Source organism: Micromesistius poutassou, assembly GCF_964030765.1.
Source record: "Micromesistius poutassou genome assembly, chromosome: 6".
Taxonomy (NCBI): Eukaryota; Metazoa; Chordata; class Actinopteri; order Gadiformes; family Gadidae; genus Micromesistius; species Micromesistius poutassou.
Genome location: NC_140276.1, coordinates 17,261,937 through 17,284,450, shown reverse-complemented (window position 1 = coordinate 17,284,450; position 22,514 = coordinate 17,261,937). Strand labels below are relative to the sequence as shown.

General features: G+C 45.2%; 2 protein-coding genes across 2 annotated transcripts; both read right to left on the bottom strand.

Moving 5' to 3' along the window:
- Positions 1-5,398: 5,398 nt before the first annotated feature.
- Positions 5,399-12,631, bottom strand: LOC311344872 (aerolysin-like protein). Its single transcript, XM_084469206.1, has 3 exons — positions 12,581-12,631; positions 6,574-7,066; positions 5,399-5,871 (listed from the first exon to the last, which is right to left on the bottom strand). The coding sequence occupies exons 2-3, from the start codon at positions 7,054-7,056 to the stop codon at positions 5,401-5,403; spliced, it is 954 nt and encodes a 317-aa protein (XP_084325332.1). The 5' UTR covers positions 7,057-7,066; positions 12,581-12,631; the 3' UTR covers positions 5,399-5,400.
- Positions 12,632-15,468: 2,837 nt separating this feature from the next.
- LOC311345268 (neuronal acetylcholine receptor subunit non-alpha-2-like) lies at positions 15,469-22,323 on the bottom strand (the record flags this gene model as incomplete). The annotated part of the gene is made up of 6 exons (XM_084469632.1): positions 15,469-15,636; positions 16,056-16,947; positions 17,513-17,622; positions 18,723-18,767; positions 20,099-20,235; positions 22,260-22,323. The coding sequence occupies 6 exons, from the start codon at positions 22,321-22,323 to the stop codon at positions 15,469-15,471; spliced, it is 1,416 nt and encodes a 471-aa protein (XP_084325758.1).
- Positions 22,324-22,514: the final 191 nt, after the last annotated feature.

The window sequence follows — 22,514 nt, the reverse complement described above, 5'->3', positions numbered from 1 at the left end:
GGAAATAGCTCTGTGAATTACAGGATATATTGTAATTCATCTAATGGCTTGATTATGGCCATCAGACAAAAAAGGCCCAGCGCTGGTCCCAAACAGAGGGAATACTGTGCATCTTAAACGACACCAGACAACACTGCCCTCCTGTGGTGAATAAGGAACTTTGCTGACTCGGCTCGACCGAATCATTTTATTTCCGATTTGGCCTCTGAGCCATCGTGTGGTGATGCAACGTAGACAATTAGATGACTCAATAAATAATAGTAAGACCTTTGTCTTCCCTAATCTACTTTTACTGCTGAGCAGTACTGAAACTTTCTCTAATAATGCACATAAAACCTGAATCATTTGCTGGCTACATAAAAGGAAGCGCTTTATTGGTAGTTGAAAGGGCCCACCGCCCCCACCCAAAGTGATGGAGCAGGGCAATCCTGTCCGTTTAATCATTTACTTATTTGCGGTTATGGCACCTTGAAAGCGGAGCAACGAAAGAGGAGTGTGCTCTGTCAAAGTGCTGCAGCGTAGCTACAACAGTGTCTTGGATTCTCTTCCCTGCCTTGAGCTTTAAACCTTAACCCTCTCTGGATAAACAGAGTCATAAAGCACTTTGACGGTGGAGCCGGTGACCTTGACTGATAAGGCCCTTCCACTCTGTTCATCTCGGTGCCCGACGCCTCCAGCGCTCTCTCCCTGATCAGCCTCTCTCTCGCCCTCCAGCGCTCTCTCGTCCTGAGCAGCCTCTCTCTCGCTGTCTTAAGACACAGCGATGCTCTGAGAACCCACGAGAGAAACACATCGTGCTGGGGGCTTGTGAGTGTGCGGAGTGAACCAAACATTCTGCCTTTTTGAGAAAGTATTTGTTTCAGAGTGTGAATAGATTTAGACTCTGAGCCCTGACAATCATATCATATTCAAAAAACGTATATGGAAGAGGTACCACAAGAATACCTTAACTCAGGAGGGAGGGCTTTGTGCACCTGCTGGGCTCCTCCGAGGCAGCTGGTGGGAGAGCTCCTGGATTGGCTGAAGGTGTGGTCATCTGATCAATTGTATCGGAGTGCAACAGCACTGATGCTGTGGGGATAATGGAAGCTGATGTTGGTTCACACACAGGTGCTCCTCATACGGGTGATAAGGCTGAGTTGTCGTTGGTTACCTGTGCTTGTCTGGCTATGAGTTGCTCTACGTTTAAACATTTTCCCTGCTTTGTTTTCATGCAGATTTAAAGTCCCCGTTCAAGCATGTGAATTAATTGGGGATTCAAAATGGCTGTGAATGAATGAAAGAACGTTGTCCTAATGATTCACTGTGATTTCACTACTTATCTCTGTAACCCTCAACAGAAGGATACTCAATAAGGACATACGTTACAACAAGCAGATATAAAGGGTCCTTTAGAATTTTCTGTTATCTTTTTTTCACTGCCCCAGATTTGTTAATCTTAAATTATTAATAAGAACCGCAATACAACAAAAACGACTCTTAAACTAGAGATACAAGATCTCTCATATACAGCATTATATTCAGTCTACAGCACAATGATTAAGGTGAATGAGTTAATTCATACTTACCTACAACACGCCTTTAGTTAGAAACAAGAGATAGGAGGCCTACACGAAAAGCAGAGAAGCAGAGAGGTGGAGAGGAGGAGGAGTGCGGACGGTGTCTCTGTGTCCGTAGCTCTGGAGCAGTGGAGTTAAGACCTGCTTAAGACTGTGTCCAGGAGAAAGTCATTAATCATTACACTTACGGTGAATATGTAACCGGCCCAGCCCATAAAGCACAGCAAACTGCATTCTGTGTGAACTCCCCCTGACACACAGGATGGCCTAACATCACTTCTTGAAGCCACGCCAAAACCAGATGCAAGTCAGCATTTCCCGTAATTCAAATCCAACCACCTCTTACTCCATACACATGTATATACATGTACATATATGTATAGAGTGAGATATTTATGTATAGAGTGATACATATATATGTATAGAGTGTATACACACACATTTTAACACACACTTTAACACACAAACAAACACACACACACACACACACTCTAACACACACACACACACACACACACACACACACACTAACACACACACACACACACACACACACACACACACACACACACACACACACACACACACACACACTCTAACATTGGCATAAATTGAGGAAAGGTCAGAGAGAATGTGTAGTACAACATGTATATATATATATGTATATACATGTACATATATGTATAGAGTGAGATATTTATGTATAGAGTGATACATATATATGTATAGAGTGTATACACACACATTTTAACACACACTTTAACACACAAACAAACACACACACACACACACACACACACACACACACACACACACACACTCTAACACACACACACACACACACACACTCTAACACACACACACACACACACACACACACACACACTAACACACACACACACACACACACACACACACACACACACACACACACACGCACACACACACACTCTAAGAGAGAATGTGTAGTACAACATGGTCGACTTCTCCAAAGAAATGCTCATGACAAGGCAAGGGTCATGGGTCATAAAAGAGTAGTTCTTCTACTCCACATTAATGTAATGTCATGTGTGAGGTTTATATTACATCAATCAGAAGTGTGAAACTGAAAAGGGTTTAGTGTTTCCTGAGGGGTCTTTGACCGGACAGTATCTCCAGAACAGAGGGCAGAACCCGGGTTCACTGTGAGTCCGTCACGTCCACTCCTCGGTTCCACCTCTGGAGGCGTCCGGTGTGGTCACATGACACCGCTGCATCAATAAAAAAACAACTGCCTTTGGACCGAGATCAAGATTGTTTTGGAGACCTCGGACTGTAGAACAATATACTGACGTATTTAGTTTGGTTTTATGTGAGATGATAGCCAGATATATTGGGTTATATGAGAGGGTGTACTGGTGTTATACTGTATGTCCTTGATATAATCGTGTTATCTGAAACATGATAGATGCTGAGATTGCAGGTTGTACTGGTAAACTTGATTGAATACAGGTTGACCAGTGAAGACATCTATATTACCAGAGCGAGGGAAACCACCACACCAATAGGCTCTGTACGTTTTCTAAATAACCATCAAATCAAAATCAGAACAATGTACATTATCTTTCATACAGATTTACAAAACGTTATACGTTCAACTGACTCAGCCGACCTTAAAATAACATTCCAGCTGACATTGTACTAAACTACCAGTTTATTCAGCTAACTCGTGACCACTTTCAGACGCTTGAACAAACACTTCTAGGCTCGGCTACGTGGGCTATAACAGAAGCAGGAACAATAAAACCAATACAAAGGTAAAATAATGCCGTCACACCCAGTTTGACCCACACCCACGCACACACACACACAAAGAGACACACACGCACATGCACGCAGACACACACCCACGCACACACACACCCACGCACACACACACACAGACACGCACTCGCACACGCACATACACACACACACACATTGTGATTGTAGGCTATAGACTTATTGCACTCTTTAAGCACTGAATAATGTTGTCTACAATATACACGTCCAGGGTAACTTAACAGTGGTCTACCTGGATTGGTCAAGACTAAAACAGGAGGTTGTTCCAGCGGCCACCAGTAGATGGCGGTCACACAACAGAGCCGTGCGAACTGACTTCATTCAAGCGTGCGATTCGTTAACCCCACAAGGCTTCCGTAGTGTGGATGCTGGGCTGGCTGTTGTGACTAGCTAACTGTTATCAATACAACACTATGGCTTAAATAAACACATGTATCAACAATAACCTATGTCTATCCATAAAATAAATGCCATGAGTTAAAAGCAGTATTCCATTTCAGTATATATCAGACAGTGCTGGGTCATGTGTTCTCTAGCCTCCCTGCTCACAATGTTAGCCGAGCAGTAGCTACGTTTAGCTCGCAGTTTGGTAGATTTTGTCATGTTGTTTTTAATACAGGAAAGGCCGCTGCGACAGGATCGCTTTTAACTCACTTTATTTGGTAAAGGTTTTGGTCTATTGTCTATGAAACAAAAGGAGAGGAATAGTATATAACACGTGCGGAGCGTCCCTAAGCTTTACATCTACGATACGCCGCCAAGAGATTCTGCCTTCTAAAAGTTAAAGTGGTGCTTATATAGACAGGTAAAGGTAGGCTTCTTCTACAACGTTTAAAGCTGCTCACTTCATCTGTGTGTCCGTTGTTGCCCCCTCTTGACTATCTGCAAGTGTTGCAGCTTTACTCCATGTGCTCGGTGCTGCTCCCTGTGGCTATGTGAGGATATTACCTCTTAACTATTGTATGTGCTCAGTGCTGCTCCCTGTGGCTATGTGAGAATATTACCTCTCAACTATAATATGTGCTCAGTGCTGCCCCCTTGTGACTATGAGAGGATGTTACATCTTAACTATTGTATGTGCTCGGTGCTGCTTCCTGTGGCTATGTGAGAATATTACCTCTTAACTATTGTATGTGCTCGGTGCTGCTCCCTATGGCTATGTGAGAATATTACGGCTGAAATATATTACAGCTGTTATGTCTGCAAAAGGCTGCTACTTTGATGAGTCCGAAATGATGATACAAATCGGATGATACGGATGATACAAAAGGATTCCAGGATTTGTTTTTTTTGTCTACAAAAAAAACAAATTCTTATTTATTCATGAAACTTTGTTAATACTGTAATGATAACGTCAATATTGAAGATTTCACTTGACTTACAGGTGACACAAAACATACCCCCAAGTGGACAAAGATTAAAGTAGAACGTATTGCAAATATGAAATATTAAAATCTCCCCTTCCTCGTTGAACTTGCTGTGAACTCTTTCCGTGTTTTGGGGATAGAGGTCACCCCAGGTTAGATAACAAGGTGTGCCTTCAGCTGTATTGCTGTTTTTCTGTTCTATACTATACAATATACTGTATCTTAGGAACAATTGTGTATTGAATTATCTTTGGCACTATTGAGCATTACCTGCTGTCTCACATTAGTGTACTGAAGCCATTTAGCATAAACCTCAACTTTTAAAGCAATTAGCAGCTGACTGGAAGTGTGCAGAAACTTATTGTCTTTCCAGGCTGTTGGACTGGAAAACTAAATTATTAACAGCATATAGAATATTTGAACTGAAATGATCGTTTACTAAACTGAAACGTTAAATAATGGGATCAGCTAGACTGACTCATTTTCATATTTTGTTTTACAAGCTCTAAGGCTGGACATGGAAACACAAGCAGGTTCATGATGATGATTTATTTATCTGTGACAGTCATTGACTCACGTGACTCTGCATTACCAATCAAACCAATGTTATGCAATCAATATTAAAACTGTGCACAGTAAGATGTTCATGCATCTTATTCGACATTCATAACTTTATCAGACTCAGTGGTTTTTACCACCACTGCAGTGTAAGTCACACCGTTGTAGTTGCCGGTGGATGGGAAGACCAGCTCGCTGCCATTCAGGCATGTGATTTTCACTGTGGCCGAGTAGGTGAGGTCGATGACTGCTCGTTCCACTGAGAAGTCAACGCTCACGGTCTTTTCTGCCGGGACAGTCACCTTGACCTCATCTGATTCTGTAATGGTCTCTGAGGAGGTCATTGAGGAGGACTGCTGCGCTCCCACGGTCACGCTATGCCCACCAGACACGTCCACCACATCGGGGATCCCTGCTTTAACAGTTATGTTGACGGTGCCCTCAATCTTATTGGTGGTGCTCCAGGTGGTAGACTTGGTCACAGCTCTGCTGTACGTACATTTCTGCTCTTGAGCCTCAGTAGTGTCGTTGTGATAAGTCACCGATTTGATATATTCTTTCTTTACCTACATACCCCACACACAGACACAGAAAAACACAAAAAAGAAGCATATTGTCCAGGCAACACACAAAATAATACTTAATAACCAGTACAGAAAATATCAACGTATTTATTTAGTCTAACATTTAGACTTTATTACTTTATTAATCCCGCGGGGGAAAATTTGAAAGATTTAATTGCTGACACTATTCTATTGACCTAATGTAATTAAACAAAATAAATTACTGTCAACCCCATATCAAATGATAATGTTTATACAGTGGACAGGACTCATCAAGTTGTCCTTTATGGAACGCAAAGTGGGCCAACAAGCATTTGATCAGACAAATCTTTCTTCATTCTTCTTTAAAAAAGCACCTTGACAACTGCTGATATAAAAAGGGCTTTATAAAATACATTTGATTGATTAATATACAAGAGTAATCTGCCCTATGATATAAAGGTATAACACATGCTGTTAGTGATAGGAAAGAGGAAAAAGACGTTCCAATTTCTGTCCTGAACACAACCTACTACAAAAACAGGTTCTATTCATGCATGAAAATTATTAAATTTCTTTTCAGAGTTAATAAAGAAACACTTGTTCATTGAAATGTATTGGCCCACTTAGCCTGCCATATTCTGACTCAGGTCTTCCACACTTACCCGCACTCACCTGGGGTGTGTACATGGCCAGGCTGGGATAGGTTATGTACACCGCACTCACCTGGGGTGTGTACATTGCCAGGCTGGGATAGGTTATGTCGGTTAACACAGACGACTTGATGGCATTGATGAAGAGGAATCCCATACGGTCGATGTCTAAGCCAGCTCTCCCCACCAACCCCAGGCAGACTCCAGACCCCACATCTATGGAGTACTCGGTCTTCAGTGTCCAGCTATTCATGTGCGCGAAGAACTCGCGTCCAGAACTCGTCCAGAACCTGATGCCACCCAGACGTGTCTCTTTACCGTTCTCCCACAGGGACAGCTTGGTGATGCGCTCGCCAACTTCGAACGTAAACTCATTGAAAGTGTTTGCATCTCCAAAGGTCTTCACACGCCCGTCGGTCAGTTCTGCCCGCACAGCTTTGATCTGCCAGCCGCCCACTGCCACTCCAATCTTCTTGAGGGTGGCACCATTGTCAAGGCCAGTGAAATCAAATGAACTGCCTTTCCTTCCACCGATAGGATGCAGCGTAGTCGCCATGTTTGATAACCTGAAACAGAAATGTTCATCAATATATTCATGCATCCTCCAAATGCTCGACAAAAGATGCAGACATTTCGAGCTGTAAAGGAAAATCAAAGAACAAGATCCAACAACCAAAGCTGGCGATATATATATATATATATATTAAACAAATATTACATAACAGCTATGACAACATTAAACTTGTAGTGCAGTAGTGATGGATTTATTATTTGTTTCCTTGATTAAGTTTGCGTCGGTCAGTTCGCCAAGAAGAATCGTTCAGAATCGTTCATTCAGTCGCGTATCAAGTAGTGGTGAATCATGGAATGCACGGTTCTCAGACTCAGCTTCCCCCTCAACCCCCTCAAACTAATGTGCAAACGTTCATCAATCAACACACAACATTACAACTAAGTTCCTTTCAGCTGAGGAGCGCTTCATGTTCGGTATCGGGATGCTGTTGCCCGGGCCAGTCCCTCTTCACCACTCTGCTAACTGAACAGAGTCGAGTCTGGGAGAACCAACGATAGAGACGAACGAGAGAGAACTGAAATGGGGAATCAGGTTGGTTCGTTCTTGTTAAAGAGTCGTTCCTTCGAACTGATTCGGTGGCAAACGACCCATCACTATGGTGCAGCTGGTAGAGAGTGTGAGGGTTACGGTGTGTTCCAGATGCCTCGTACACCAGCCTTACGAGTTGCACTTATTTCCTGTCATTTCCTGTCTCGTAGCACTTACAGCGCTCCCGTTTTTCTGCGTGATTGTGTCATGTCATTGGCTAGTCATTGTTATTGTTAGCTACATAAGCCTACAGAAGCCCAACAACATCTTCTTAAGCTGCGACCCATTTGTACACGCCGGTACGCCCGACCTGCTCTAGCGAGAACGTGACGTCATTACCTGGCTTGCAGCACTTATAGCATTCCCGTTTCTCATTGGCTAGTCATTGTTATTGTTAGCTATAAGCCTCTTAGCTACATTAGCAAACCAGCTCGAAAACAAACAACACAACTTCACATTGTATTACCGGCACAACAAGACCGTGCAATGCATAAATTGGTGGCCTGAATAAAATAGCAATGTAATCAAGTGTGTAAGAGCATTTAAAATCGCCATTAAATTGACCAACGTGGTACAAATACAAAGAAAATAAATCTCTTCATGGGCGCAGCCATCTTTGTTTTTGTTTGCAGTCTACTCTCAGAATCCCGAGCGGGACCGTCCAAAAGGGGGCGTTCCTTGTCGTGAAATGCCGCAAGAAAGCTGGGAGATTTCTCCACTTGCAACTGGGAATGCTGGTGTCCGAGGCATCCGGAACACACCATTATCCTGGGAACGGTTAGTTCAGTGATGCTAATGAGACAGGGCTAGGAGGTAGCAGACAAAACACAGCTACAGGTGTGCACACTGCACAATGTTATAAGTGCAACAAAGGATAAGATAGTTTCTAGGAGCAGCTCATTTTCCTCACATTTGAGACAGAAATTCATGTAAAACAACACGTTATATGTAATTGTCAACAATATATTCAAATGTAGAAAATACATGTTAAATATTATATATAAATGTTATATCTAAATCTAAATGTTTAATCTAAATCTAAATCTAAAATTTATATCTAAATGTTAAATGTTAAATCTAAATGTTATATCTAAATCTAAATGTTAAATCTAAATGTTGTATCTAAATCTAAATGTTATATCTAAATGTGTCGCCAAGTGTAAAGCTAAATATTTAGAAAATATTCAAATCCCTGAGGAAACCTCGCCCACTGCAGTGGCTTCAGAGGGCACAGCACCGCCCAGTGCGACAGGGGGATCATAATAAACACAGCACCGCCCAGTGCGACAGGGGGATCATAATAAACAAACACAGTACCAGCGAGGTATTTGTGGACAACGCTGAAAGCTTTGTTTATTGAAGAAAATGTCACGCAAAAGTTTGCCGTCCTTCTTGGACGTCCTCCATTGTTGCTCTTTGTTCATTGTGTGCGTTCTTCTTTTCCTTGGATTCATTAGCGGGCTACACTGTGTCGGCTGCTATGAGGTCACCATGCTTACGTAGCTGCCGCGGCTATCGCCGTCCGGCTTAAACCCCGCCCACCATAAGGGTACTGTCGTCTTAAACCCCGCCCACCATAAGGGTACTGTCTTAAACCCCGCCCACCATAAGGGTACTGTCTTAAACCCCGCCCACCATAAGGGTACTGTCGTCTTAAACCCCGCCCACCATAAGGGTACTGTCGGTTAAACCCCGCCCACCATAAGGGTACTGTCTTAAACCCCGCCCACCATAAGGGTACTGTCTTAAACCCCGCCCACCATAAGGGTACTGTCGGCTTAAACCCCACCCACCATAAGGGTACTGTCTTAAACCCCGCCCACCATAAGGGTACTGGTGGCAGTGGAAACGCGATCCGTAACTGAGCTGGGCCGAACCGTACCCTCACTACTGGGCTGAGGCGTGCTGGTCTGAAGCGTACCCTCACTACTGGGCTGAGGCGTGCTGGTCTGAAGCGTACCCTCACTACTGGGCTGAGGCGTGCTGGTCTGAAGCGTACCCGCCGGTGGAAATGCGCCACTAGAGCAGTGATTCTTAAACTAGGGGTCCCGACCCCAAATGGGGTCGCCAAAAACTTCCGTGGGGTCGCCAATTATTTTCTGTATTCAGTCTGAAATTATTATTATGCCAGGTGAAACAAAGGAAAATAATATTGGGGAAAATCTGCCTTTTTCTTATTTACACGCAGAAGAGAGAGAAAATGTGTTTCGTCTTTCAACGAGATCTGGTTCAGCCTATGGGCTACTGGTCCGCTCAACTTTCCCGCTCCCAACAATAAAAATACATGTAAAAAAAAAAAACTTTCCCGCTCCCGCTATTTTATGTAAAACAAAACAAGACGACATAGGTAGCCTAATAGCCAAAATGGACAGGTGGCTGCTTAAAAAATCGAACAAGAGCTCGGAAGTGCCATCTACCAGTGCGTCTACTCCTCCGCGATCCTCAGATGGGACAAGTCTACAGGCCGGTGAGAATAAAAAGGAACAAACGAGGCGTCGGCATTATCAGAAAGAATTTCTGAAATATGGATTCACTTGCCAAGTTAAAGATAACCTCGACCATCCACAATGTGTGATTTGCGGCGATGTTCTGGCGAATGAGAGCTTAAAACCTGTCCAAATGAAACGACATCTCGAAACCCGCCATCCAGAGGACGCTGTGAAACCAATGACTTTCTTTCAGCGAAAAGAAGCTGCCCTGCAAGGTGTCCCATAGTGTCCAAGCGCATTAACGAGATCGCTAATGACATGAAATATCAGATAATCGAGAGAGTAAAAAACGGCAGGTTTTCTTTACAGTTCGATGAGTCTACTGACGTGATAAGTGTCGCGCAAGCGGCGCAATTATTGGTGTTTGTTCGCTACAGTTGTGAAGGAAAACTTCACGAGGACATGCTGTTCTGCTCTCCGATGGAAGGAAGGTGTAGCTACCGGCAGTGACATTTTTAATTGTCTCAATGGTTGGATGGAAGACGCAGGGCTGCATTGGGCCAACTGCCTATGCACAGCCGGTGCGGCAGCTATGTTGGGGAAAAATAAAGGGCTGAAAGCAAAGGTCCTTAGCGTTGCACCACACGTCAAGTTCACTCATTGCATTATCCACAGAGAGGCCCTGGCATCCAAGACACTTGAGCCCGAGCTTAACAATGTTCTCCAGACAGCAATTAAAATGGTGAATTTCATAAAATCTCGCCCACTAAATACCAGACTCTTCGCCCTTCTCTGTCAGGAAATGGGGTCTACACACGAATCCCTTCTTTTCCATTCTGAAGTTAGGTGGCTTTCACGGGGCAAGGTCCTTACACGCCTGTTTGAGTTGCGAAGCGAGGTGCGCACCTTCCTCTCAGACGCGAACTCCGCTTTTGCGCACCATCTCACTGACTCGGAATTGATAGCCCGTCTTGCTTATTTGTCATGCATATTCGACAAATTAAATACACTCAACCTGTCACTACAAGGCCTCAACACTAACATCCTGACCCTCGCGGACAAAGTGAAAGTGTGGACAAAGTGTGGACAAAGTGCGGAGTCTGGACGTGAGAGCTGGGAGGAAACAGAGAACACGGTCCGCCGGACTCGAGCTGAAAAGTTGGAAATGTACGAGCAACGGAGCGCGCCCACAGGATGGGTGATCCGAGGCTGTTAAGGCAAGAGCAAACAAGCTAAGAGGCACGAACATCCACCTTAACGAGGACTACTCTGAAGCCGTACGGCTGAAACGAAAGGAACTCACCCCAATCATGAAAGCGGAAAGGTTTGCCTACATCCGCTATGATAAAATCATTGTCCACCCTCCTTCCCAAAGGACTGTCGGAGGGGAAAGAGCAGCCAAGAAGACGGGTTTGTAATTTCGGGCGGACACACACACACACACACACACACACACACACACACACACACACACACACACACACACACACACACACACACACACACACACACACACACACACACACACACACACTGTGGACTGCATATTCATTTTACTTCACTATGTTGATGTCAACACTTCCCAAGAAAGGGCTAAAAATAGCTCATGTGAATTTATGTAGCTTAAGAAACAAAGTTCAAGACATTGATAACTTGTTAACGACTGACAAAATTCATATTCTAGCCATCTCTGAAACTCATCTAGATAATACATTTGATGATGCCACAGTGGAGATACAAGGATACAGCATTTATAGAAAGGACAGGGACATTCAGAACCACATCCCTGTTAAGCTCAGAAGGGATCTAATGTCATGTGATGTTGAAGTGCTATGGTTACAGGTTCACCCCACCTAAAACCTATGTTGCTGGGATGCTGTTATAGGCCACCAAGCTCTAGCAGTCAGTATCTTGATAATCTGTGTGAAATGTTTGAAAGAGCATGCGACGAAGACAGAGAAATCTATGTACTGGGAGACCTAAACATTGATTTTCTTGCATCAAGCTGTCCTCTGAAAAAGAAAATTCTTAGTATTACTAGTGTCTGCAATTTGATTCAGGTTGTTAACCAACCAACTAGGGTGGTCACTAACAAGACAGGAACTGTATCATCCACATGCATTTACACCAATGCTGCTGAACTCTGCTCCAAAGCCATATCTGTTTCCATTGGTTTTAGCGATCATAATTTAGTTGGCATATCTAGGAAGGCTAAAGTTCCAAAGGCTGGGCCAAAGTGTATATAAAAGATCGTACAGGGGTTTCTGTTGTGACTCATGTGGAGGATGTTAGAAAGATTTGTTGGTCTGATGTCAGTAGTAGTAGTAGTTGGTTGAGGTGGAGTTCATTCTGAACTATTGTTTCAAACTGCAACTATTTTTATTTTCAGTATTTTTTATTTTCATTACGGATTATTCTGCTGATTCTTTTCTCCATTAATTGATTGATTGTTTAGTTCGTAGAAATTCAGAAACTAGTGAGAAATGCCGCCATGATTACCCAGAGATCACAATCCCATAGATCCCAGTTAGACCTCCCTGGATCCTTACCTGTCCTGGTGGCTCCGCTCTGTCTTTCTTCCCTGTCCAGGAGCTGATGGAATCGTCAGTACGGATCTGACCTCCGTGTAGAGAGCTGTTGTGAGTCTTCTTCTATAGCCGACCCTAACCACGCCCCGCTGCCCACAGCGCACTGCAGCGATGACAGCAGAGAAGTTTGTTGACAGAAGTTTTGGCAAGATAAGGCAAGTTGTTTGCCTTATCTTATGTTAACAGTTTGTCCTCTGTTTTGGCACTGCAAAGGCGGAATGTAGGGTTGAACGTTTTGAAAGAAAAATGGAAAAAAAAAAAAAACCTGCAAATTCCAGGCCTGGAAAAGTTATGAAAAAAAAAAAAGTTTTGGAAAAGTCAAGGAATTAATTTTCTTTTTTTAATGTTATTCATTTAAAAAAAAAAAGATTCATAGAAAATATATTTCCCATTATCGTGGTAACCTTAATACAGGGGATAACGTCAGTTCAGTTCCTGTTCAGTCAAATTAGCGCGACACTGCCTGAGGTGAGACAAGTCATGTAAGAAGATTTTTTGAAATGCCAGGAAAGTGTCAATTTAATAATGTCTGGCTCCACATGGATAAATACAAGACAGGGCTTGAGAAGGACCAGGACCCAAGACATGCACGATGTGGACAACGCTGTGAAACAATCAACATTTCTAACATGGGAGAGGCAGCGCTGCCGTGCTAAAGGCGCTGAGCACCCGGCGGCTGTGAAGGCTCCAGAACCACCATGTCGCCCCGACCTCGACCAACGCTGGGCCCACTTAAGGCTCCACTAGTTCCTCCATCACGAGGCCCAGTCCAAGACAAGGCGCTATCTCCAACGGTACCAGAGAAGAGTCTTTAAGGGCCGAGGTATTGTGGCCGTTAAAAGTTGCAAACTCGCACTTTTCTTTTAAGTCGTGCGAGGATGTTAGCGAACTCTTCAGTGTAATGTTTCCGGACAGACAGCTGGCAGCCACATTTTCATGTGGGGGCTTGATATGATATAGTACTTTATTGCAGCCATTGTATGCATAGAAACACATACACATTACACACAACATAACACAGTGGAAACAAAACAAAAATACATATATAGACACATGCAGCTGAGCTTACCTATGGCTAAGCTCCTGATTAAGCCTTAAGGTTTAGTCTTTAGTCTAACCTTATTGTGTGTTGGAACACTGCATCTCCTTCCTGAAGGTAGCAAACTTTTATACAACACATGGCTGGTGTGCATATTTGCGTGTCTGTGTTTATTTGTGTATGTCTGTGTGTGCGAGTGTGTGTATACAAGTGTGTGTGTGTGTGTGTGTGTGTGTGTGTGTGTGCGTGCGTATTTGCATGTGTGTATGTGTGTGAGAGCGTGTTTGTACATATTTGTGTGTGTGTGTGTGTGTGTGTGGCGGGGGATTGCCTTGAGGAGCTCTTCTGATTTGTGTAGCTGAGGACTCCTGAGGAGTGCTTTCAGGTTAATATTATTATTTGACTATAGTTGTTTTTTAAAGGGATACCATGAAATGCAATCAATATTTGATTACTTCTTAAATTCATTCAAGTATATAATAATTTCTTAGTGGAGATCAACTGGTATTTAAGGTTGTAAATGTGTTTTTTCTGTGTGGTTGATTGTGTCTGAGTAACACAATAAACCACACAATCTAACTCAACTATTCATTGAGTTTATATATTTGTAATCAACCCAAACAAACCTATTCACAGTGTAGAATAATTTGTGCTTCATATAAATTGGATTCCTTTTATTGACCAAATTAATCTCCATGTTAACTTAAGTCACGCACAATTTATTGTTCGCTTTTTTCATAATTCAAACTTTACCTTAGAAGTCTGTCGCGTCTCCTGTGTTGCAGTGAGATCAACAGACCTGGCGGTCACCTGACGGTCCGACTGGGGCCAGTGAACAGTCCGACTGGGGCCAGTGAACAGTCACCTGACAGTCCGACTGGGGCCAGTGAACAGTCACCTGACGGTCCGACTGGGGTCAGTGAACAGTCCGACTGGGGCCAGTGAACAGTCACCTGACAGTCCGACTGGGGCCAGTGAACAGTCACCTGACAGTCCGACTGGGGCCAGTGAACAGTCACCTGACGGTCCGACTGGGGCCAGTGAACAGTCACCTGACAGTGAACAGTCCGACTGGGGCCAGTGAACAGTCACCTGACAGTGAACAGTCCGACTGGGGCCAGTGAACAGTCACCTGACAGTCCGACTAAAGCTAATATTATAAATGTTGTGATTCTTCTAGCTTTACTATATTTTCTAAAAGTTATTCAGGAATTATTATTTAACTACAATAAACATTGATGAAATATTGTTTGCATGGCATCATGACAAAAGACCTAACTTAACTTAGGTACCGCATTTATGTGAGGCTTACTCCAACACCAACAGCACTCCAAAGGTCATACTTAACAACAATGATAGATATATATTGCACAATTAACAGATACATCATGTTTCAACACATATTGTTGAACGGCAATTCAAAGGTGTTGTCTTATGCATATCAGTATAAATTACGTTAATACCTTTTACCGTTTTCTACCTTTTGTCTTCCTGCCATAATACATGTAGTTACATTTGATTCTGTGCCTTACTTAAGCATACTGCATTATATTTGATATAACAATATGTCCCTGAAGGTAACGTTTGTCCTACGCCCGTGACCTGGACCATACAGACCAACGTTATTGTCAAAAGGCCGCTGAGCCGCAGTGAGCTGTGGACTAACATACGAGGTCTCAGAGGACCGCAGGGTCCACTGTGACGAGGGACCCCGGGGACGCCTCGTGGCCCCCTGAGTGTCCGGGTTTGACCCAGATTATGTTGAACGTGGATCCCTGGGGGGGGGACTCGGTGGCTAGGCCCGTGGTCCTCAGTTGGAGGGCGGCTCCTCCATCATCAGCACCGGAGGAGGAGACGAGAGGAACTTCTGCAGGGCTGGGGTGAAGATGAGGACGGTTCCCAGGATGGACGCGGTGAGGAAGGCCCACAGGAAGATCCTGTCCAGCACCTGGGCCACGAACTTCCAGTCCTGCACCACCTGAGGAAAAGAAAATCATCACACAAAACGACAGATCTGTCGGAATAACTAGAGTCATAAAACCTGTGAAGCCCTTTAGACAAACTGTGACTGGGATCACAGACTGAAGGGATCAGCAAATACGACTGACTTTAATGGTTGTTCAATAGATATATTGATTTGGAGATTTATTTTTAATTCAGTTTTCTTTTAACAGTTTAAGGTTTTAGACCTGTTGTGTTTTAGTCCTTTCTGTCTAGGTTTTGGTAGTTTTCCTGGGTTGAATTTATGCTTATAATAAATAAATATCGGCAATAGTATACAGTAGAAACAGTAGACAAAACCGCAACGTTACATTTACAAATGTCCATATTAGAACAAACTCCTGATTTCCTCTTTGGAGATGATCTGGATCAGACCATGTGACTCCCTGGCCCCACCTCCTGGATGAAGTGCTCCTTGCGGATGTGTCTGCTGATGTAGCGCACAGAGTAGGTGGCCGTCTCCAGCATGGCGTCCCAGGGCTCCTCCCCCTCCGCAGGGCCCCCGGCGCGGCCCCCTCCCCTCCGGCCCCCCGGGCGGGGCCTGAGCGCGGGGCTCTGGGGGGCCAGCTCCGGGTAGTGGTAGCGGTCGGTGTGGCCCCGCATGCACAGCATCCTGGGCAGCCGCTGCAGGAAGAGGCTCTTCACCCAGGGGGACATGGGGTGGTAGGTGGACGAGGACCGGTGGTGCACGTTGATCACAAACACCGTCACGATGATGGACAGCGTGACGAAGATCATGATGAAGAGCAGGTACTCGCCGATGAGCGGGATGACCTTGGAGGAGGACGGGATGATCTCCTCGATGACCAGCAGGAAGACGGTGAGCGACACCAGCACGGAGGTGGACAGCGACAGCTTCTCGCCCTCGTCTGACGGCAGGTAGAAGACCAGCACGGTGAGGAAGGACAGCCCCAGGCACGGGATGATGAGGAAGAGCGTGTAGAAGAGGGGCAGCCGCTTCAGGATGAAGGAGTAGGTGATGAAGGGGTAGCCGTACACGCCGTCCCGCCGGCTGCCGCGCACCCCCGTGGCGTTGAGGATCTCCCACTCGCCGTTGTCGAAGAAGTCCCGGCGGTCGACCTGCGGCGCCACCAGCTCCAGGTCCACCATGTGGCCGTCGTACGTCCACGAGCCGAACTTCATGGAGCAGTTCTGCCGGTCGAAGGGGAAGAAGGTCACGTCCATGGTGCAGGCCGACTTGTAGCTGGCGGGCGGCGTCCAGGTGACGGCGCCCGTGTGGCGGACCAGGACCTTGGTCATGAGGGAGCCCTCGAAGCGGCCGTCCGCACTGGAGTGGGGGGGGGAAGAGCTCATAATTAGTGATCCGCCCATATTCGTGTTTTTTACTTGTATCGGCATCGGACGATTTTTTTCGCAGATTTTTTTATTTTATTAAATTTTTTATTTTTTATATATTTTTTCCCGGCATGATTTACAGACTTTCAGACTTTTTACTGATTTTCAATAAATGTTCATTTTTTAAATTGAGACTTGTAACATTTACTATCATCATTGTGTCATTTTTATGATGTAAATTGAGGGAACAAGAGCAGCATCGGCTCCAAATATCGGCTCAATAAAATCGGTATCAGCGTATCGTTCATCGGCTCAGGCTGAGGGAAAAAAATTCAGTTTCGGTATCTGCCCTAAAAAAATCCACATTGGTCGATCCCTACTCATAATATCATATGATATTATACAACGTATAATATCATATGATATAGTAAAGCCCTATGATATAGTAAAGCCCTCCCAACCCAAATCCAATACACTTGCTTACATCAAATGATATATGCAAATGTGTAAACTTTGTGAAGTTGAAGCCCTTTGTGCTCATCTCACTGTGTCCTTACTTCTTGTAGAGGACGATGTCCGGGAGCCAGATGCGCTCTGAGGGGACCCTGATGGAGCTGATGCCTCCGTACTCCGCTGGGTCCCAGCGCAGCTTGTAGTCGGTCCACTCCTGGTGGACAACAGCCCGTCAGATGATCACATTCAATACCTACCATACAGGGGATTTATGTCTAGGAGGATTAAAAAATATATCTTTATATATTATATATGTTATATTATATAAATGTATATTATATAAATATATGTTATATTATATAAATGTATATTATATAAATATATGTTATATTATATAAATGTTTTACTTAATTAAATAATCACAATCATTCTGAATAATAATAATAATAATAACCATAACAGGAACCACTTTGGTTTCATTCCAACATAAATAAATGCATATGAAAGCACCAGCAACAGCATCTCAAATAAATAACTACTGGATAAGTTATTTATTTGTACTTGCATTGGCAATGACCAACTAAGGTCAACTGAGGTCATAAGATGAACTCATACAAAGGCCAAGAGGAGCCATGAAGAACCAGAGATCCACTCTCCTTCTCCTGGTCTGCCCTCACACAGCAGGACCATGAAGCACCAGAGATCCACTCTCCTTCTCCTGGTCTGCCCTCACACAGCAGGACCATGAAGAACCAGAGATCCACTCTCCTTCTCCTGGTCTGCCCTCACACAGCAGGACCATGAAGAACCAGAGATCCACTCTCCTTCTCCTGGTCTGCCCTCACACAGCAGGACCATGAAGAACCAGAGATCCACTCTCCTTCTCCTGGTCTGCCCTCACACAGCAGGACCATGAAGAACCAGGAGATCCACTCTCCTTCTCCTGGTCTGCCCTCACACAGCAGGACCATGAAGAACCAGAGATCCACTCTCCTTCTCCTGGTCTGCCCTCACACAGCAGGACCATGAAGAACCAGAGATCCACTCTCCTTCTCCTGGTCTGCCCTCACACAGCAGGACCATGAAGAACCAGAGATCCACTCTCCTTCTCCTGGTCTGCCCTCACACAGCAGGACCATGAAGAACCAGAGATCCACTCTCCTTCTCCTGGTCTGCCCTCACACAGCAGGACCATGAAGAACCAGAGATCCACTCTCCTTCTCCTGGTCTGCCCTCACACAGCAGGACCATGAAGAACCAGAGATCCACTCTCCTTCTCCTGGTCTGCCCTCACAGGACCAGAGGAGGCCTTACCTGCCACAGCCACACGTTGGTCGTCATCAGCTGGTTCTTCTCATCCTAAAGCACAAAAAGAAAAGAAGACAGAGAAATGTTGAACTAGCAGACGGACAGACAGACGGATAAGAAGACAGACTGTCCTCCACTGAGTGGTGCAGGGTCAGACCAGGCGTCGTCTGTCAGTGTGACTCAGAGGTTTAGACTAACACAGACCAGAGGTGAACCCTAATCTAATACTGAGGCGCTCTCGCTCTCTCTCTCGCTCTCTCTCTCGCTCTCTCGCTCTCTCTCGCTCTCTCTCTCTTTCTCTCCTAATACATCTTTGCAAAAGACTTACAGTGGTTTAAATCACTCAAATACATTCAACGTCTTATTTCAAGAACATTTCTTTAATAAGTCCACTAACTGTCATCATGGTCTGACACATCAAAGCAGAGTGGTGGATAAAGCGTGAAGGTTCAGCACCCTGGAGAGCGCCACTGTGAGGGACGGGCTCTGCTGACACTGCAGCTAATACTGTGGCTAACCAGCTAGCTAACACTGCAGCTAACCAGCTAGCTAACACTGCAGCTAGCTAACACTGCAGCTAAAAGGCTCCTCAAAAGCTGCTGGTGTCATTCTATCGCTGCTTAATTGAGAGTATTTTGACATACTGCCTCTGTGTTTGGTGCACAGAGGGCAATGCTCCAGGGGGTCATTAAGGCAGCGCAGAAAATCACCGGCTGCCCTCTTCCCTCTCTGGATGAACTGCACCGTTCCCACTGCCTCCAAAAGGCCAACTCCATCCTGATAGACTCATCACACCCCGGTCACAAGCAGTTTGAACTGCTGCCATCAGGCAGGAGATACAGATCCATAAAAACCAGGACAAACAGAATAAAAACAGTTTCTACCCAACAGCCATTACCTCACTGAACAGTGCTACCAAAGCATAGCTTTTACATTCTACATTTTATGGATGTGGATGTGTATGGGTGGGATATGTGCGGGGTGTGTGGTTTTTATGCACTTTTTTTTATGTCCATAGTGACTTTTTACTTATCTATTGCTACTTTTGCACTGAACGAGGAATGCACTTAATTTCGTTGTACTTGTTACAATGACAAATAAAGATAACCCTAACCCTATTCTATTCTAACACAGGGAACCGACTCGTTACTGTAACCCATTAGTTACCTGGTGAGCTGAGGTCTCTCTAACGTTGAGACTGTTTGGTCTGACGGTCTGCAGAGCTGCACCGAGTGACGTTCATCAAGCTCTGATTCTCTGTTCTGTCTGCTGTATCACTTGTTTGTGTGTAGTTGTTTTTTTTGCAGATTTTTTAAACCCACACACACAAGTGTGTGTGTGTGCGTGTGTGTGTGTGTGCGTGTGTGTGTGTGTGTCCTCACCACGTCGACCAGCTGGGAGATCTTGAGGCCGAAGCGGACCCTGACGGTGTCGTTGGCGCGCTGGATGGGTCTGACCCAGCGCTGGTAGCCCAGGAACAGCCTCTTGATGAGGGCGTCCTCCAGCACCGCCAGGGACCCTAACCCCACGGAGCACAACACCGTTATAGAGGACCCTAACCATAACCTAACCCTGACCCTAACCCTAACCCTAACCCGACCCTAACCCCATGGAGCACAACACCATTATAGAGGACCCTACCCTAACCTAACCCTGACCCTAACCCTAACCCTACCCTAACCCGACCCTAACCCTAACCCCACGGAGCACAACACCGTTATAGAGGACCCTAACCCTATAGAGGACCCTAACCCTAACCCTACCCTAACCCTAACCCTAACCCTATAGAGGACCCTAACCCTAACCCTACCCTAACCCTAACCCTATAGAGGACCCTAACCCTAACCCTAACCCTATAGAGGACCCTAACCCTAACCCTATAGAGGACCCTACCCTAACCCTAACCCTAACCCTATAGAGGACCCTAACCCTAACCCTACCCTAACCCCACGGAGCACAACACCATTATAGAGGACCCTACCCTAACCTAACCCTGACCCTAACCCTAACCCTACCCTAACCCGACCCTAACCCTAACCCCACGGAGCACAACACCGTTATAGAGGACCCTAACCCTATAGAGGACCCTAACCCTAACCCTACCCTAACCCTAACCCTAACCCTATAGAGGACCCTAACCCTAACCCTACCCTAACCCTAACCCTATAGAGGACCCTAACCCTAACCCTAACCCTATAGAGGACCCTAACCCTAACCCTATAGAGGACCCTAACCCTAACCCTATAGAGGACCCTACCCTAACCCTAACCCTAACCCTATAGAGGACCCTAACCCTAACCCTAACCCTATAGAGGACCCTAACCCTAACCCTATAGAGGACCCTACCCTAACCCTAACCCTAACCCTATAGAGGACCCTAACCCTAACCCTACCCTAACCCCACGGAGCACAACACCATTATAGAGGACCCTAACCCTGACCCTAACCCTAACCCTAACCCTGACCCTAACCCTGACCCTAACCACTGACCCTAACCCTGACCCTAACCACTGACCCTAACCCTAACCCTGACCCTAACCACTGACCCTAACCACTGACCCTAACCCTGACCCTAACCCTGACCCTAACCCTGACCCTAACCCTGACCCTAACCACTGACCCTAACCCTGACCCTAACCACTGACCCTAACCCTAACCCTGACCCTAACCCTGACCCTAACCCTGACCCTAACCACCGACCCTAACCCTGACCCTAACCACCGACCCTAACTCTAACCCTAGGCCAGGAGGGCCCCATCAGCCAGTATGAGGCCCACTGGAGGACAGGAGGGGGGGGGCATGAGGAAGAAGAGGAGGCCCTAATAGTGACAATGTAAATAAGTCATTCAAAGATCTACTCAGCAAGATCATTATCGCCATAAACAACATGTTATGGTGAACGACTGTAGGCTATTTGAAAGTAACAATGTCGAAGATGTTCTGTGTATTATCTAAATATTCTTCTTTATTATTATTCTAATGTTTGGTTGGTTTCTGTTTTGGCTTAATAGAGGTGACAGTGTTTGTGCCAGCCTTATGGGTCTATGTCAGTGTGATGCTGAGTCGAGAGATTCAGAGGCTGGCGGTGACCGATATCTGATCCGTCTGCCTCGCGCCACATCCCGGTGGGCAGAAGGACACAGGACAGCCACGTGCACCGGAGACCTTATTGTTCACATTAATATACATAAAGCCATGCATAACTAACAACGGTAATTACCAAAACAATAACAACAAAAAGTTTGAAGTCACGACAATTCTAAAAACGTACTGTATTCAAAAGAGAAGAAAAGCATTAGTATTATCATCAGTATTATTATTATTATCAGTTATTATTAACAGTAATAATAATATTCGTTTATAATTTTAACTAGTATACTAGTAGCATAGTAGTAGTATTAGTAGTATGTATATCCAACTCACTCGAATTGCAAATAGGCAATTGATAACTCGGTAAGAAATAATGCAAAAAACATAGAGACATCATATCATGTAATCACACACATCATCATGTTATCAGACCGCAGGGGACTGCGTTCTTACCCGGGATGGAGGCGAGGTACAGGGGACACGCCAGAGACACGAGGAAGCCGACCAGGAACTTCATGGCTCAATGTAAGATCATATAAAAGAGCCAGCAGGACCTCCGCTGGTAACTAGACATCAATAGAGTGACTGCACGACTGACGGCACCGCGGTCCACCGCGGAGCGCTGGACGAGAGGAGGACGAGAGTCCGGAGGAGTCAGGAGTCAGGAGGAGGAGAGTCAGGAGGAGAACTGTCCGGAGGACCACAGTC

What these genes read in the sequence shown, in the direction of transcription:
- LOC311344872 (XM_084469206.1), bottom strand. Translation starts at nt 7,056, where the DNA reads ATGGCGACTACGCTGCATCCTATCGGTGGAAGGAAAGGCAGTTCATTT. An exon ending in TGGCAATGTACACACCCCAG is followed by an intron (nt 5,872 to 6,573) that starts GTGAGTGCGGTG and finishes TGGGGTATGTAG; the next exon opens with GTAAAGAAAGAATATATCAA.